This window comes from Silurus aristotelis (genome assembly GCF_946808225.1).
Source record: "Silurus aristotelis genome assembly, chromosome: 27".
Classification (NCBI taxonomy): domain Eukaryota; kingdom Metazoa; phylum Chordata; class Actinopteri; order Siluriformes; family Siluridae; genus Silurus; species Silurus aristotelis.
The window spans coordinates 986,313-999,683 of record NC_139600.1 but is presented as its reverse complement, the minus strand read 5'-3'; the positions used below and the strand labels follow the sequence as shown (position 1 = coordinate 999,683).

At 38.6% G+C, this 13,371-nt stretch overlaps 3 protein-coding genes across 5 annotated transcripts; all 3 read left to right on the top strand.

The window, feature by feature from the left end:
• The first annotated feature begins 814 nt into the window (after positions 1 to 814).
• Positions 815 to 3,376, top strand: LOC310721026 (uncharacterized protein). Of its 3 annotated transcripts, none has more exons than XM_083532227.1 (5): positions 815 to 1,116; positions 2,256 to 2,600; positions 2,684 to 2,743; positions 2,858 to 2,970; positions 3,073 to 3,376. In XM_083532227.1, exons 1-5 carry the CDS (start codon positions 1,086 to 1,088, stop codon positions 3,103 to 3,105), a joined length of 582 nt encoding a protein of 193 aa, XP_083388353.1. In that variant the 5' UTR covers positions 815 to 1,085; the 3' UTR covers positions 3,106 to 3,376. The 3 variants fall into 3 exon arrangements, with proteins under 3 accessions (XP_083388353.1, XP_083388355.1, XP_083388354.1); XM_083532229.1 differs by having other exon boundaries at positions 2,858 to 2,974; XM_083532228.1 differs by having other exon boundaries at positions 2,858 to 2,990.
• A 483-nt stretch (positions 3,377 to 3,859) lies between these two features.
• odam (odontogenic, ameloblast associated) lies at positions 3,860 to 6,114 on the top strand (the record flags this gene model as incomplete). Its single annotated transcript, XM_083533336.1, has 4 exons — positions 3,860 to 3,954; positions 4,412 to 4,717; positions 4,838 to 5,155; positions 5,969 to 6,114. The coding sequence occupies exons 1-4, from the start codon at positions 3,915 to 3,917 to the stop codon at positions 6,112 to 6,114; spliced, it is 810 nt and encodes a 269-aa protein (XP_083389462.1). The 5' UTR covers positions 3,860 to 3,914.
• A 2,427-nt stretch (positions 6,115 to 8,541) lies between these two features.
• scpp9 (secretory calcium-binding phosphoprotein 9) lies at positions 8,542 to 11,775 on the top strand. Its single transcript, XM_083532230.1, has 10 exons — positions 8,542 to 9,036; positions 9,337 to 9,403; positions 9,505 to 9,519; positions 9,648 to 9,821; positions 10,001 to 10,099; positions 10,504 to 10,563; positions 10,724 to 10,798; positions 11,313 to 11,354; positions 11,443 to 11,500; positions 11,611 to 11,775. The coding sequence occupies exons 2-9, from the start codon at positions 9,359 to 9,361 to the stop codon at positions 11,482 to 11,484; spliced, it is 552 nt and encodes a 183-aa protein (XP_083388356.1). The 5' UTR covers positions 8,542 to 9,036; positions 9,337 to 9,358; the 3' UTR covers positions 11,485 to 11,500; positions 11,611 to 11,775.
• The last annotated feature ends 1,596 nt before the right edge of the window (positions 11,776 to 13,371 follow it).

The window sequence follows — 13,371 nt, the reverse complement described above, 5'->3', positions numbered from 1 at the left end:
GTTTTAATGTTTGTAATGTAAGATTTAGAATCACACTCGAATCAGAATCTACATTTACAGCATTGGGTAGACACCCTTATCCAGAAAGACATCGTTATCTTATTTATCTGAGCACAGTTATGGGGCTTAAGGACTTTCTCAGCGGCCCAGGCATGGTTTGTTTGGTGTGGGTGGGATTTAAACTCACAACCTTTAAATCCAGACTCTTAAAGTCTTAATTTTAAAGTTTTTCTCAAAAAAAAAAAAAAAAAAAAAAAAAAAAAAAAAAAAAAAAAAGCAAACAAACAAATGATGACTCACTCCAGACAACTCGAAATAGAACAGGAGTCTGAAGAAAACAAGCAAGAAAGTCAGCCAAAAGAGGAACTGAAATAAACTGAGACTAATGAGACACAGGTGAAAGCACTGCGAAACTAATGAGGGACTCGGAAACACTCTGGCGACATCTGGTGGCGAGCATGGGTAATACAGGAAAATACAAACAAAAACATAAACAAACCCAGCTGGAAACCCCCAGAATCTGACAACTCGGATCATTAAATATTGAATACAGCGTCCAATAGCCAATTATAACCTGTATATGTCGTGCCTGAATGATGACTTTGGACAATGAAGGAGACTCTTGGAGAAATCTGTATAGTGCAGGATCCCTCCTAAAAGCACCAGTAGAACTTGTTTCCATCCAGAGGATGTATAAAAGCACATTTTCCCAAACAGAGATCATTTTAACTCATTGTTTCCATACATTAAGATTTTATTTAAATGACAAAAATACCTTTCCATAGCAAAAAATTCCATCACAAGGCCGAGCGATCGTAACCACCCACAGAACCCTTCCAGAAAGGAAAAAACATCAACACCCTGTCCTTGAGTTCAGATCTGCAAACGATTTATTTTACTGGGTGATGTTTGATAATGGAAAATAAAAGACCACAAGACCACTCCAGAAACCTCGACAGGCAGCGTGTGGGTGAACGAGTGTGCTTTCATTTCATAAACATCGCATTCGCAGGAAAAAAAGGGCTTTTAGATTTTCACACCTCAGACGAGACCTGGTTTCATTCGCCTTCGCTTCGACACACACAATGCTGCGCTTCGCCATCTGCGGATTTTTCGGTGAGTGTCCATGATGACTTTCTTTAAAGCAGCAAAATGAGGGGATTAGTGCATGAAAACGTTTATACACGTTTTATAAATGTACAGAAATCGATCACGAAGTCGCTATGAGGCAAGAAACGGAGAAAAACATCTGGAAAACTGGAGATGTTTTATTAATTTTTTACACTTTCTTTCTTTCTTTCTTTCTTTCTTTCTTTCTTTCTTTCTTTCTTTCTTTCTTTCTTTCTTTCTTTCTTTCTCTATTCTATAATAAATTTTTCTATTTCACATATTGTAATTAATTACCAGTATATTTATTAAAAAATATATTACTGTGTGTGTGTGTGTTTGTGTGTGTGTGTGTGTGTGTGTGTGTGTGTGTGTGTGTGTGTGTGTGTGTGTGTGTGTGTGTGTGTGTGTGTGTGTACAAATATTTTGAATATATCATCAGTGTGCTCAGGTCGCGATGCTTCTATTCACGATGGTGTTTCCTGCTTCTGATTTTTTACATTATAAAACAATTTTAAATAAAAAGTCTGCTTGGTTTTAAATAATATAAAAATGTGTGTGTGTGTGTGTGTGTGTGTGTGTGTGTGTGTGTGTGTGTGTGTGTGTTATGTTTGATGTTAAGATTTGAGTTACTGATTTCAGCAGACTTTAAAAAATGTCTTCATTCCTTCACTCCATCGATATGCAGAATCCCCAGGATTTTCTTCTTTTAATATGAAATTCCTGAAGCTGGACATAAAACATTAAAAGAATCCGTAACACCAAACTGTCAAAAAAGATGTTGGCGATGGCAGGAAGTGGCCACAATTTCACGTACTACAAATAGTATTTCCAGTATTTCTATTTGTTAATGACGACATGACGAGGGTCACTTCCTGTAGTGTAGAAATACTTCTCCTTCTTCTCCTCCTTCTCCTTGTGGATCGCTCCTACCTTCCTACCTTAGTGGTTAGGGAATACTGATTGGAACATTGAGGGTTCAATGCTGCGCCTGTTGGGCCCTTACGCAAGGCCCTTAACCCGCTGTGCTCCACTGGTGATGCATCATACCTGACCACATCTTCCCAAACATCTCGAGGACATGAGAAGAAAGAATGTGACTCTTCTGTAATGATAAAAACCCTGGAATATTGTTTTCTGCTCCTCAGGGATGGTGGTTTTGTCCCCGGAGACGTCGTTGGCCGCGAAGACTCAGGAGGTGCGTCTGGGCGCGGCCGTGACGCTGCAGTGTGACCTGTTCAATCGTTATGAGATCAACTGGATGAAGATGAGCTCAGATATGAAGCCCGAGCTCCTGATGGTTCTGGGGTTAAAAAATAACGGCGATTTGTCCATCACCAGGAATTCGAACAGCTCAAGTTTCTGGGGTTTCTTCCAAAATCGTCTTTTCCAGCTGAGAATTGTGCGAGTGTCTGAGGCAGACCTCGGCGTGTACTTCTGCCTGGCGGTAAACGAGCGACACCTGGAGCTTGGTGAAGCGATACGTCTGGATGGTAAGGACCAGGACGTCTGCTGGTGCATCATGTGGTTTGATGGTTACCAGGTTCTTTTCTGCTCATCGGGTTTTGTTTTTCAGCCGTCCTGGATGTGAAGCAGCCTCCGGATCAGAATCTCACACACTGCCAGAGTTACGGCGGTAAAATCATGAGCCGTATTATGTTGAATATTCGTCTTCTGTTTTTTATACCACCCACATCCTGTGCCCAACTGTAACTTCCTGTCTTTTGATTAAATTTTTTATTCTGGTAAGACTCCAAATCTGAAGACTCAGGAAGACCTTTTCACACCCACATGATCGTCTCAGCAGTGCTGAACTGCGGTGTTCTCCTCATGATCTTCACCATCATCATCGTCCACGTTCTGGCCAGTAAAGCAATGATTTGGTGATTGTGTTTGTTTCTTATTGATTTTGTTGTTCAGGATGAACAGCAGCTCACTGGAATGAATGTGTTTCTTGTTTTACAGGTGATCAGTGAACTCTCTCAGACCTGCAGGTAGAAGCTGTGGACTGTGTAATGATCTTCTATTTGTTCCCTCAGGAATGATGGTGTAGAGAACTGAGGTCCAGCCAAATGTCACCGCAAAAAAACAATCCATTTCTAAGTCACGAGTTTGAGGATGGAAAAAAAAAAGAAATATATTTTTACTGTTACTTATTTTTACTTTTGTTATATTTTACTTATTATTTTATCAGTAATCATTTGAATAATTCAATACTTTTGTTGCTGTTATGATTCTTATAATCTGTAATAAAATGATTCTAATAATTTAGTAAATCACGTCCTGTCTCACTTTCACATCGGATCCACCTTCATCCTCTTCTTCATCATCCTGTTGTTCTTGTTCTTCTTATTCGCCTCCTTCTTTTCTTCTTCTTCATCTTTATGTTCCTCTTCTTCCTCTTTCTTTTCTTCTTCCTCTTCTTCATCTTCCTATTTTTGTTGTTGTTCTTCTTCTTTACCTTCTTATTTTTTGCCTTCTTTTCCTTCTTCCTCTCCTTCTTCTTCATGTTCCTCTTCTTCTTTCACAGTAACATAATGATACACTGAACAACACAATAAAACATGATCCCAGGTGCAGTGTATCACTAAAAAAGTTAAAAATATAATATAAATCCTTTATACTTGGACTTGGATTTAGACTTTGACCTCTTCTGCACCCAAACTTGGACTTGGACCTGGATTTGCTATTAGCCCTTTAGACCAGCAGATGGCAGTGAAGAAAAAAAAAGAAGGAAAGCAAGAAGAAGAATTTGAAGAAGAGAAAGTACTCTGAAAAACGTTCTTGGTGAAAATATTTGAAACAGGATGCAGCCGATGAGCCTGATGATCACTTTGTTTGTGTTTGGTAAGCTGAGAAAAGGAAGTTTGCAGCCCTCGATACTACTTTCATCAAACACATGAAAATGCAAAACATCCCATAAACGTAACTGTAACGTAAATCTGTCAGTAAGGACACGGTAATAACGCCGTCGTAAACACACTTCAGCCGAACTCGGCTCTCAGCGTCGCTACATGAATTAAAGCATTACCAGTGTTTTATGGAATTATTTAAAGAATTATTAAATCGCATTGTGTTGAACGGAATGAAAATCGGATCAGGCCGTGGCGTAACGGGGAAATCGGATCGAATCGGATCGCATCATTCATATGTATCTTTAGTGTATCGTATCGTTGTCTGTGCATCGAGATTCAAATCTGCAGCAGTTATGGGGATGCACATTACTAATATATAAAGTTGTTAGCTGAGAGTTTCCTCACAGACTCCCATCTTTAACATTTAGGTCTTACATTTTGTCCTTCAGGTCTGCACATGCTCCCGTCCCTGATCTCTGGCCTGCAGGTGGTTTTGGGACACACAGCCATGATTTCCTGTAATAGCAGCTGTTCTACAGTCGAATGGATGCGAAACAGAATCCCGGTTGTTCGTTTTGTTGAAGGAAAGTTCACCGTTGCGCCAGAGTTTACAAGCAGGATTAAGTTCTCATTAGAAAACCTGAAGAAGGGAAACGTCTCCCTCGTTATTACCGACACCGTGTACAATGACAGAAGCTGGTACACGTGTTCCTGTGATGGACACGAGGGCTGCGACCAATACCTGGACGTTCTCCGTAAGTTAGTTCTTGTCTCGGTTGTCATGGTGTGTTGAACTCAACCAGCCAGCTCCAGGCTTCCTCTGATTGGCCGATTGGCACATTGATTCTCACTCTTAATTTATTTTTACTTACCAGTTCCAGTTTTACTAGAGGTCGCTGTTGGAGATCAGGCAAAGCTGCCCTGCTACGCAGACACGAACAAACTCACCCCTGAATCGAACGCCAGCATCCGATGGGAAAAAAGTGACGCACTGGTGGTGAAGCTGGAGCACGGAGAGATGGAGTTTGGTGCAGGATTCGAGGATCGAGCTTCTGTTTCTAAAGCGAAATATAGCAAAGGAGATCTCTCACTTACCATCAACAACGTGAAGATCCCTGACGCTGGATTATACAGATGTTTTCATCTGAGTGAGAAAGACACACATCCGGAGGTCATCGATCTCATCATTAAAGGTCATTTTATTCTCATAAACGTTCTACCAGACGCGAGATCATTAGCTGACAGTTTGAAGGATATACAAATGTAGTCATGCTGAAATGTGTGTTTTGGCTGAAAACATACTCAAACAAAATACTACATATACATTTTTTTTTATCAAAATTTAATGATTGATGTCAACCGAAAAACCTCAACTCAGTTTACTACTCAGGGACAATCTGGCAACCCTGAATGTTTCTATAATCTGATTCTGAAGATGTGAAACTTTCGCATCATAAATGCTGATGTAGATTTGTACAGAACTCTGAATTTGGAAAATTTCCAAACATTTGACTCACAATTTCCCACAATGCACCACATACTGAGCAAACTGCAGGAATATGAACATAAAAAATAAATAAATTAATGAGTAAATAAATAACTAGATGTTGTAAGTAAGTTTGTTTAGTCTCCGACTTGCACTTTGAGTGCGTTTTTTAACAAAATGATTATTATTGAACTTGAAAACACACAGCAACATCAGGGGTATAGAAAAGAAACTAGAGTTAGCGCAGTGTCACTGTGGCCGCTCGCTCCGTACCGGATATACCATTTATTTTCGCGCATGCATGAAAATAGCACTAGCGTTTTTATAGATATATAAATATAAATCTTGAGATTTTGGAAAAATAATGTTTGTTTGCATTTGTATAAATCACTTTTTCAGGGTGCCAATAATTAGGATTTAAAAAGGGAAAAATGCCTCATTTGAAATAACTTTTATATGAGAATGAAATTGGTGAGCAGATGATTGAGATCATTCTGACCTGCTGCTTTGTGTTGTTTAGATTCTTCATCGTCCAATTTGATCATCGCGCTCGCTGTTATCATCGGAATCCTTGTGTTACTTCTTCTTTACTCTTGTCGCGGAAAACTGCTTCCAGCTTGCCATCGTCCAAAAGCAATGGAGGTGTGCCAGGATGCTGGGAAGTGACACCGTTTCTTCTTTATTCCTTTTTCTTTCATTTCATTCCTTTTCAATCTCTCTCTCTCTCTCTCTTTCTCTCTCTCTCTCTCTCTCTATATATATATATATATATATATATATATATATATATATATATATATATATATATATATAAACACATATGTTTTAATTATATCAATACATATTTAATGTGCTGCTATTTGAATTCCAGCATTTCAAGCTTCAGGGGCTGCATTTTTGTTTACCCCTCTGAAGGTTAATCCTTCATGAGGAACTGTACTGTTTTTTGCTGCCCTATGACCTCCTTCCATATTTCATGTTCTTTGTATTAATGTGAGGCAGCTAATTAGATAGAAAAAAGAAACAAACTTTATACTACACTAGTACACTATAGTGCCAAAAGTATCAGGACACCTGACTTTTCCAGCTGTATGTGGTTCCTCTACAAACTTGGAGGTACACAGTTGCATAAGTCTTTGGATGCCTATGCTTCATGTGGGTTGGAGAGAAATATCTCATGCTATAGAGCTCCAACCCTATTAAACACCTTTGGGACTAAATTTTTCATGCTGACTGCACCCCAGGAACCTTCATACTTTCTCAAATACATCAGAATCTGACTTAACTTACAGTTTTGTAGCTAAATGCATCTCTACAAGGAACATCTCAGAAGAGCGGAGCTTATTATAAGAACGAATGTGGACCAAATGTGAATGTTCGAAAACAAACTCATACCAATCGTATAGTTGGGTGTCTACAAACTTTTGGCCCTATAGTGTAGTTAAAAAAACACAACGTCTGCAAGGTGTCATGTAATTGAGAAACCACAAAGTAATCTTCTGGGTTTATCTGTGTTTCTGCAAAAGCACTGACGTTGGAGATGCCAATTAAATCCTCCTTACAGAAAACCTCATGTTCTGTCTGTCAGGGCTGCTGTTATTGAGCATTAATCAAAAGTGTTTCTTTAGGAATTGAATGTATTCATGCTCATTTTAGATGTGTGTGTTTTTGCTGCTAAAGACTCAGAAAACTACACGCACTTTAGCATCTGCTCACTTTAACATCATCCTGATACGAATGACTACTTGAATTTTTTTTATGTCCAGATTAAAACAAAAAAGATCATATAAAATACATACAATATTTTGGTGCTATTAATCCTTATAAAGATTTATAAGGTAAATATAATTGGTACACTCAACCAATACTTCGTTAGATTTATTTTTTTCAAAATTAAAATAGAAATAAATTTATATGTGAAAGGTATTTTTTTAAATAAGAAAAAATTAAGAAATTAAATTTTTGTAAAAATCCCCCCATTCCTACCTTTATCTCTTTCTTTTTGCACATTTCTTCTGTTACACTCTTTTCTCAATTCAATTTTTTCTATGACTGAATTTGTATTATTATTATTATTGTATGTAGCATTTAATCTTCTTTTCCTTTTTCTTTTCTTTTCTTTTAAATAAAATTTCAATTAATGAAACTAAAAACGAATCTGTTTTATTACATATAATATATAAAAATTTACTGCATGATGAATTCCTGTTAAGGTTTTCATTTCAAAAATATGATTATTATTAACACAGTTAATTTGGAGACCACGAGGTGCAGCTGTGGATGTTCTCCACATAAACAGACTGAAGATCCATGAAGGTGAATCTCAGGAACCATGAAGATGAATGTGGACTGTCATTAATAGAATCAGATCAGGATGGGTTCTTTTTTTAACCTGGTTCCTCTGAAAGTTTCTTCCTCATGAAGTCTCAGGGAGTTTTATCTTGACATTGTCACCACCGACTTCTCGCTCATTAGGGATAAATGAATAAGGAGAAACAATGACGCTGAAACATATATTTGTATTTGTAAATTTAGCACATTGTGTGTTGTTAAAAGTTACAAATAAAACTAAATAGTAATTTATATAGAAACTATTTTACTGCTGCGTAATCAATCCATGATGTGCTTATTTGCAGAAAAAAAAAGAAAAACTTTTCATGTTAAATTTCACTTTTGCTCACTATTTAGCAAACGTCCAAAGACGATATGAGACGTTTCATGTTTGTAATTTAGATTCTCTTTGTTTTTTGTTGCTCTCAGGACAATGAAATGACCTGGACATCAGCTCATAATTATTATCATTTTTATATTATACATATCATTTAAACATCTGCCTACCGTGTATTTCCCCCTGCAGTTTACTCAAGAGAAACACTATGAAATGAACAAAATAGACTATTGAGAATGATTTAAAACATATTCATGGTCAAAAATATTTTTTTAGAGTGTAAATCAGCAGAAAAAGGCCATGTTGACCCTGATGGCTTCCCACAATCTTTCGCACAGAAAACTGTTCTGTAATGAAGCTGAAATGAACCAGCTGTTACTCTAGAAACACATCAAAACGAACACTTTGACCGAATGCTACTTTTAGAGCTGTTGTTATAGAGAATTAATCAACACTTTCTAACCAATCAGGATCCAGAGCTCTCTAAATGAACCACTTTTCAGTTATATTGCTTGTAGAATTAAACATTCACATAGCATTCGCCCTGTAGGCCGTAATGACGGCTTGTTTGTAAAAAAACAGGTTTCAGGTGTTCATGGTGATGTCATGGCGTCATGTGGCTCTGTAATCCTGTGCCACAAAAAGAACGAAAACCTCACAGTTTAATTACGGAATTTTTGCTCATCGTCTGTTTCGTTGTCTCGGATTAAACGGATTAAAACGTTCGGATTTTTAGGAGACGAGAACAAAAAGGTCACCACAAGACTAACATGAGCGAAGCGACTGCGGTCAAACAGCTGGACTGGTAAACAGGAAGTCATTAGGGTGGGATTTCTCAGGGCTGATATATAGCCAGGGTCTGAGGTGAGAAGAAACCAGACGCACTCCAAGCTTCTGAACATTCACTTCTTCTCGGTGAGGTGAGTACGTTTCGGAAATGCTCAGATGATCTCTGTTCTCTCTGATAGAATTAGATTAGATTTCTTATATGGTGATATTTTAAAGGCATGCAAATGTAATCATGTGTAAACTCGAGCTGGAAGAAAGCTAAGAGTTTTAATGAAACAAAACCGGACCTAGAACTGATTCTTGAGGGACACCTTCAATATGCTGCAAAATATCCATCTCTGTTGTCCAGAAAGATAATTCTGAAAGCTTTAACTGGGATCGGTATAAAATCAGTAAAATCCTATGTATTACTTTTTTTCCCCTTTTTTAAGGTAATTTTCTCAGCCTGCAAACATGAAGCTCTTTCTATTCGCTGCCTTCCTGGCCTCCGTTTCCTGCGTAAGTTTTTATCACACAGTCTCTTCTATTTGTTGTAAATTATTCTGTCTCTCAAACCTGCTCTCATTTATAACGTTTACGCCTTGATTTCGTTCCTGCAGGTGATTTCAGCAAAGGTAAGCAATACCAGATACAGTGACTCTGTATTAATAGGAGTTACATTCTGAGATGCTGAAGACACTGAATATTGGAGAGAATCTTGCACCTGGCCTACATCTGCTCTTATATTTCTATTATTGCATAGAAACTGCTGCTTGTTGGAGGTGTGAACGGTCTGAACCCTGGTGTCGTGGGTCTGAACCCCAATGTGTTGGGTCTAAACGGAGGACTGTTGAATCCCGGGCTGGTGGTTGGAGGCGTGAACCCAGCGCTGATCGGAGGAGGTGGAGCTTTCTTCGCTCAGCCTCCCATCGGTCCAGTAAGAACATCTTCCTGTCTTTTAGCCAACGTTGATATGCTGAGTTTGTTTCTCACCAAGAAAGGCTCTGTATTTTTATATCTCCATTTTCACATTTTAGTTTGATTAAATAAAGGCTGCAGGTTTGCAGTGTACGTTACTGAGCTCAAAAATTGTGTTCTGAATATGTTTTTCTACAGATGTATCCTGCCATCCCTCCATACATGCTCCAGCCTCAGTTTGGAATGCCCAACGCTCTACCTCAGATCCCCCAGCAGGTCCCCTTCCAGCCTAACGGGGTATTTAATGTGAACTCACCTTCATCATCATGAGTTACAGTATGATTAGGGTTGTGATAGGATCGAACCATCTTACATATAATGTGGGTTTTTGTCAAACCTTCATCTGAGGTTCCTCTTCCATTGGCATTTGATGTAAAGAATATCTGCTATAGGATTTTGTTTCTAAGCAGAATTGTAATCAGAGCTGAGATTTACACATTGAAAAAAACAACTGATATATTTTCTATAAAAAAAAAAAAAAATAGTCAACACCTTTTGATGAATTTTTTCTTTTTTTTTTATTAATATTATATTATATTCTTATTATAAATAATAATAAATTGTATGAAATGTAATAATAAAAGGATCAGTGATGTCATTTAGGGTTTAAACACTACTTTTTTTGCCCTGGTGGTGATTAGGGAATGCCCTTTTTGCCCCCTGTGAACCGTCAGGTTGCTCCGCCTCAGCAGCAGGCAATGGTACGCACATACTCAAGAGGTTTTATATAATAACTGTGTGTGTGTGTGTGTGTGTGTGTGTGTGTGTGTGTGTGTGTGTGTGTGTGTGTGTGTGTGGTCAGTCTGCGAGCTCATGATGATGTAGATGTTTTCTGTCTGATGGCGTGTTGTGTTGTAACAGGGGCAAATGGCCGCAGGAGGAAACGGGCAGCAGGCGCAGGGTGACATGCCCGCCGGACCTGCGCCACGCTTCAGGGTAAATTACAAATGCTCTGTCCTGCCAAAAGTATTAGGACACCTGACATATCAAGCCATATGTGGTTCTTTCCCAAACTGTTTCTACAAATTTAGAGGCACACAGGAGGTCTTTGGATGTTCTACCATGAAATGTTCCCTTCACTTAAACCCGGAGACCAAAACCTGTTCTCCATGGAGATTTTCTTTCCATGATGTTTAGTAGAAGATCTCATATAGAGCGCTGATCATATGAGTTTTTCATGCTGACTGCAAACCAGGCCTCCTTCTCACCTACATCAATACCTGACTTTATTAACACCCTTATGGTTAAATAAATCTCCACAAATCTCCACAAAATCTAGTAGAACATCTTTCCAGAAGAGTGGAGTTTTATTATAAGAGGAAATGGAGACTAAATGTGGATATTCAAAAAGGAGCACATAGCAATCTTATGGTCAGGTGTCCACAAACATTTGGCCAAAAAGTGTGTATGAATTGACTAACTGTAGTGAGGTTGTTGTGTTGTGTCTCAGCGCGCCCTCCGCTGGAGAAAGCAGGACAATTCTGTCGCTCAGGTAACAAAACAATAACGCTAATTACAAGTGCTAGCATGTTTAGAAGGAACCAAACGATGGTTTGCTCACAGTTATTGTGGGATTTCAGGTGACCCCGAGTCCGACTACAAGCGAGCAGCCTGCTGTGTGAATCCTCCCGACTCAAGGTTCCGCTTCATCTTCATACATTTTTATTAGATGTAAAAAATGATAATAATAATTCCTAAATTAAATTGTATTCATTCTTTCTTTTTCTTTTTTTCTGCGTTTTTCACAGGACAGACGCCAGGAGCAGCTCCTTCTTTTCTTTTTTTAAATCATGAAATATAGAAATTTTAGAAGATGATTGTTAGAATTAGATTAGAAATAGAATAAAAAATTCAATGAATTCATTCTGAATTTATTTGATGATGATTATTAAACATTTTCACGCATGATATAATGTTTAAATGTGTCTCATTTATTAAATTTACCAATTTTTTTTTAAATCTGTTTATAGTTACATTCAGAAACTTACAAAACAAACAATAAAGCAATTAATCATCAATTAAAAAAAATCCATAAAAAAAGAAAACCACATTTTGATCCTTTTCAAGTAAATTATTTTTGTTCTTCTTCTTTCGGCTTTTCCCATTAGGGGTCTCCACAGCAGATCATCCGTCTCCATACCCCCCTGTCCTCTACATCTGCCTCTTTCACACCAACTACCTGCATGTCTTCCTTCACCACATCCATAAACCTCCTCCTTGGTCTTCCTCTTTTCCTCCTTCCTGGTGGCTCCATCCTCAGCATTCTCCTACTGATATACCCCATGTCCCTCCTCTGCACATGTCCAAACCATCTCAATCTCGCCTCCCTCACCTTGTCTCCAAAACGTCCTACATGCGCTGTCCCTCTAATAAACTCATTTCTAATCCTGTCCATCGTCGTCACTCCCAACAAACATCTCAACATCTTCAGCTCTGCTACCTCCAGCTCCACCTCCTGTCTTTTACTCAATACCACTGTCTCTAAACCATACAACATCTCAGGTCTCACCACAGTCCTATAAACTTTCCCTTTCACTCTCACAGATACTCTTCTATCACAAATCACTCCTGCTATCACTCTTCTCCACCCACTCCACCCTGCCTGCACTCTTTTCTTCACTTCTCTAACACACTCTCCATTACTCTGCACTGTTGACCCCAGGTACCTGAACTCCTCCACCTTCTCCACCTCTTCTCCCTGCAACCGCACCCCTCCACTGCTCCCCCTCTCATTCACACACATGTACTCTGTCTCACTCCTACTGTCTTTCATTCCCCTTTTCAAGTAAATATTGGTGAAAAAGAAGTTCACATGTTCCCCTGGTGGTGGATGAAGAACACAGAGCATGTAGTTGAGTTAAAGTAGAGATTTACACAGTAAAATTTGACTCCAGTAAAAGTAGTTCTTGCCTTCAAATGCACTGAAGTATCCCGAATGCTGTGATTTATGGCTCTAATGTTCCTATTATAATGATAATGAAGTTTCTAACAGCGTAGGAGTGACAGAACACATGAAGTGCTTTGGGTTCATCGGAGTCGGAAAAAACAAACCCAGACATTTTAGACGGTTTTTCCATGAAGCGTAATTAAGATTTAGCCTTTAAATGTAGATGAAGTGTTGGACATGAGTAAAGGAACACTGGGTGATCCCACTATCAAACCAGAGGTCAGCAGGTCGGGTTAGAATATTGTTTAAATGATAATCGTGGTCTTGGACACCTTTTGGTCAGAGATGGTACTTGATGGCTTGCTGCCTCTCCCAGACTGATTAAATTAATACTATGATTAAGTTTGAGCCAACTCAAATGAGCCGTTTGTGGATGAGCTAATTTTGATGTAGCGTGGGGGGGGGGGGGTTGGGGTTAGGTGGGTTGGGGGAATCTGGGTTCGAGGCAGACTGTAAATTCTTACAACTCAGTTTCTGTGTAAAGACTCAAATGTGACTCTCAGCACACTGATCTATTAATAGAATGATATTAATGACTCAAACACTGATTGATTTCTATTAC

Coding starts and splice junctions, on each gene's coding strand:
- LOC310721026 (XM_083532227.1), top strand. CDS start 1,086: ATGCTGCGCTTCGCCATCTGCGGATTTTTCG. Junction 1,117..2,255: donor CGCCATCTGCGGATTTTTCG/GTGAGTGTCCAT, acceptor TCTGCTCCTCAG/GGATGGTGGTTTTGTCCCCG. Junction 2,744..2,857: donor ACACTGCCAGAGTTACGGCG/GTAAAATCATGA, acceptor TATTCTGGTAAG/ACTCCAAATCTGAAGACTCA.
- scpp9 (XM_083532230.1), top strand. CDS start 9,359: ATGAAGCTCTTTCTATTCGCTGCCTTCCTGGCCTCCGTTTCCTGC. Junction 9,822..10,000: donor CTCAGCCTCCCATCGGTCCA/GTAAGAACATCT, acceptor GTTTTTCTACAG/ATGTATCCTGCCATCCCTCC. Junction 11,355..11,442: donor AGGACAATTCTGTCGCTCAG/GTAACAAAACAA, acceptor GTGGGATTTCAG/GTGACCCCGAGTCCGACTAC.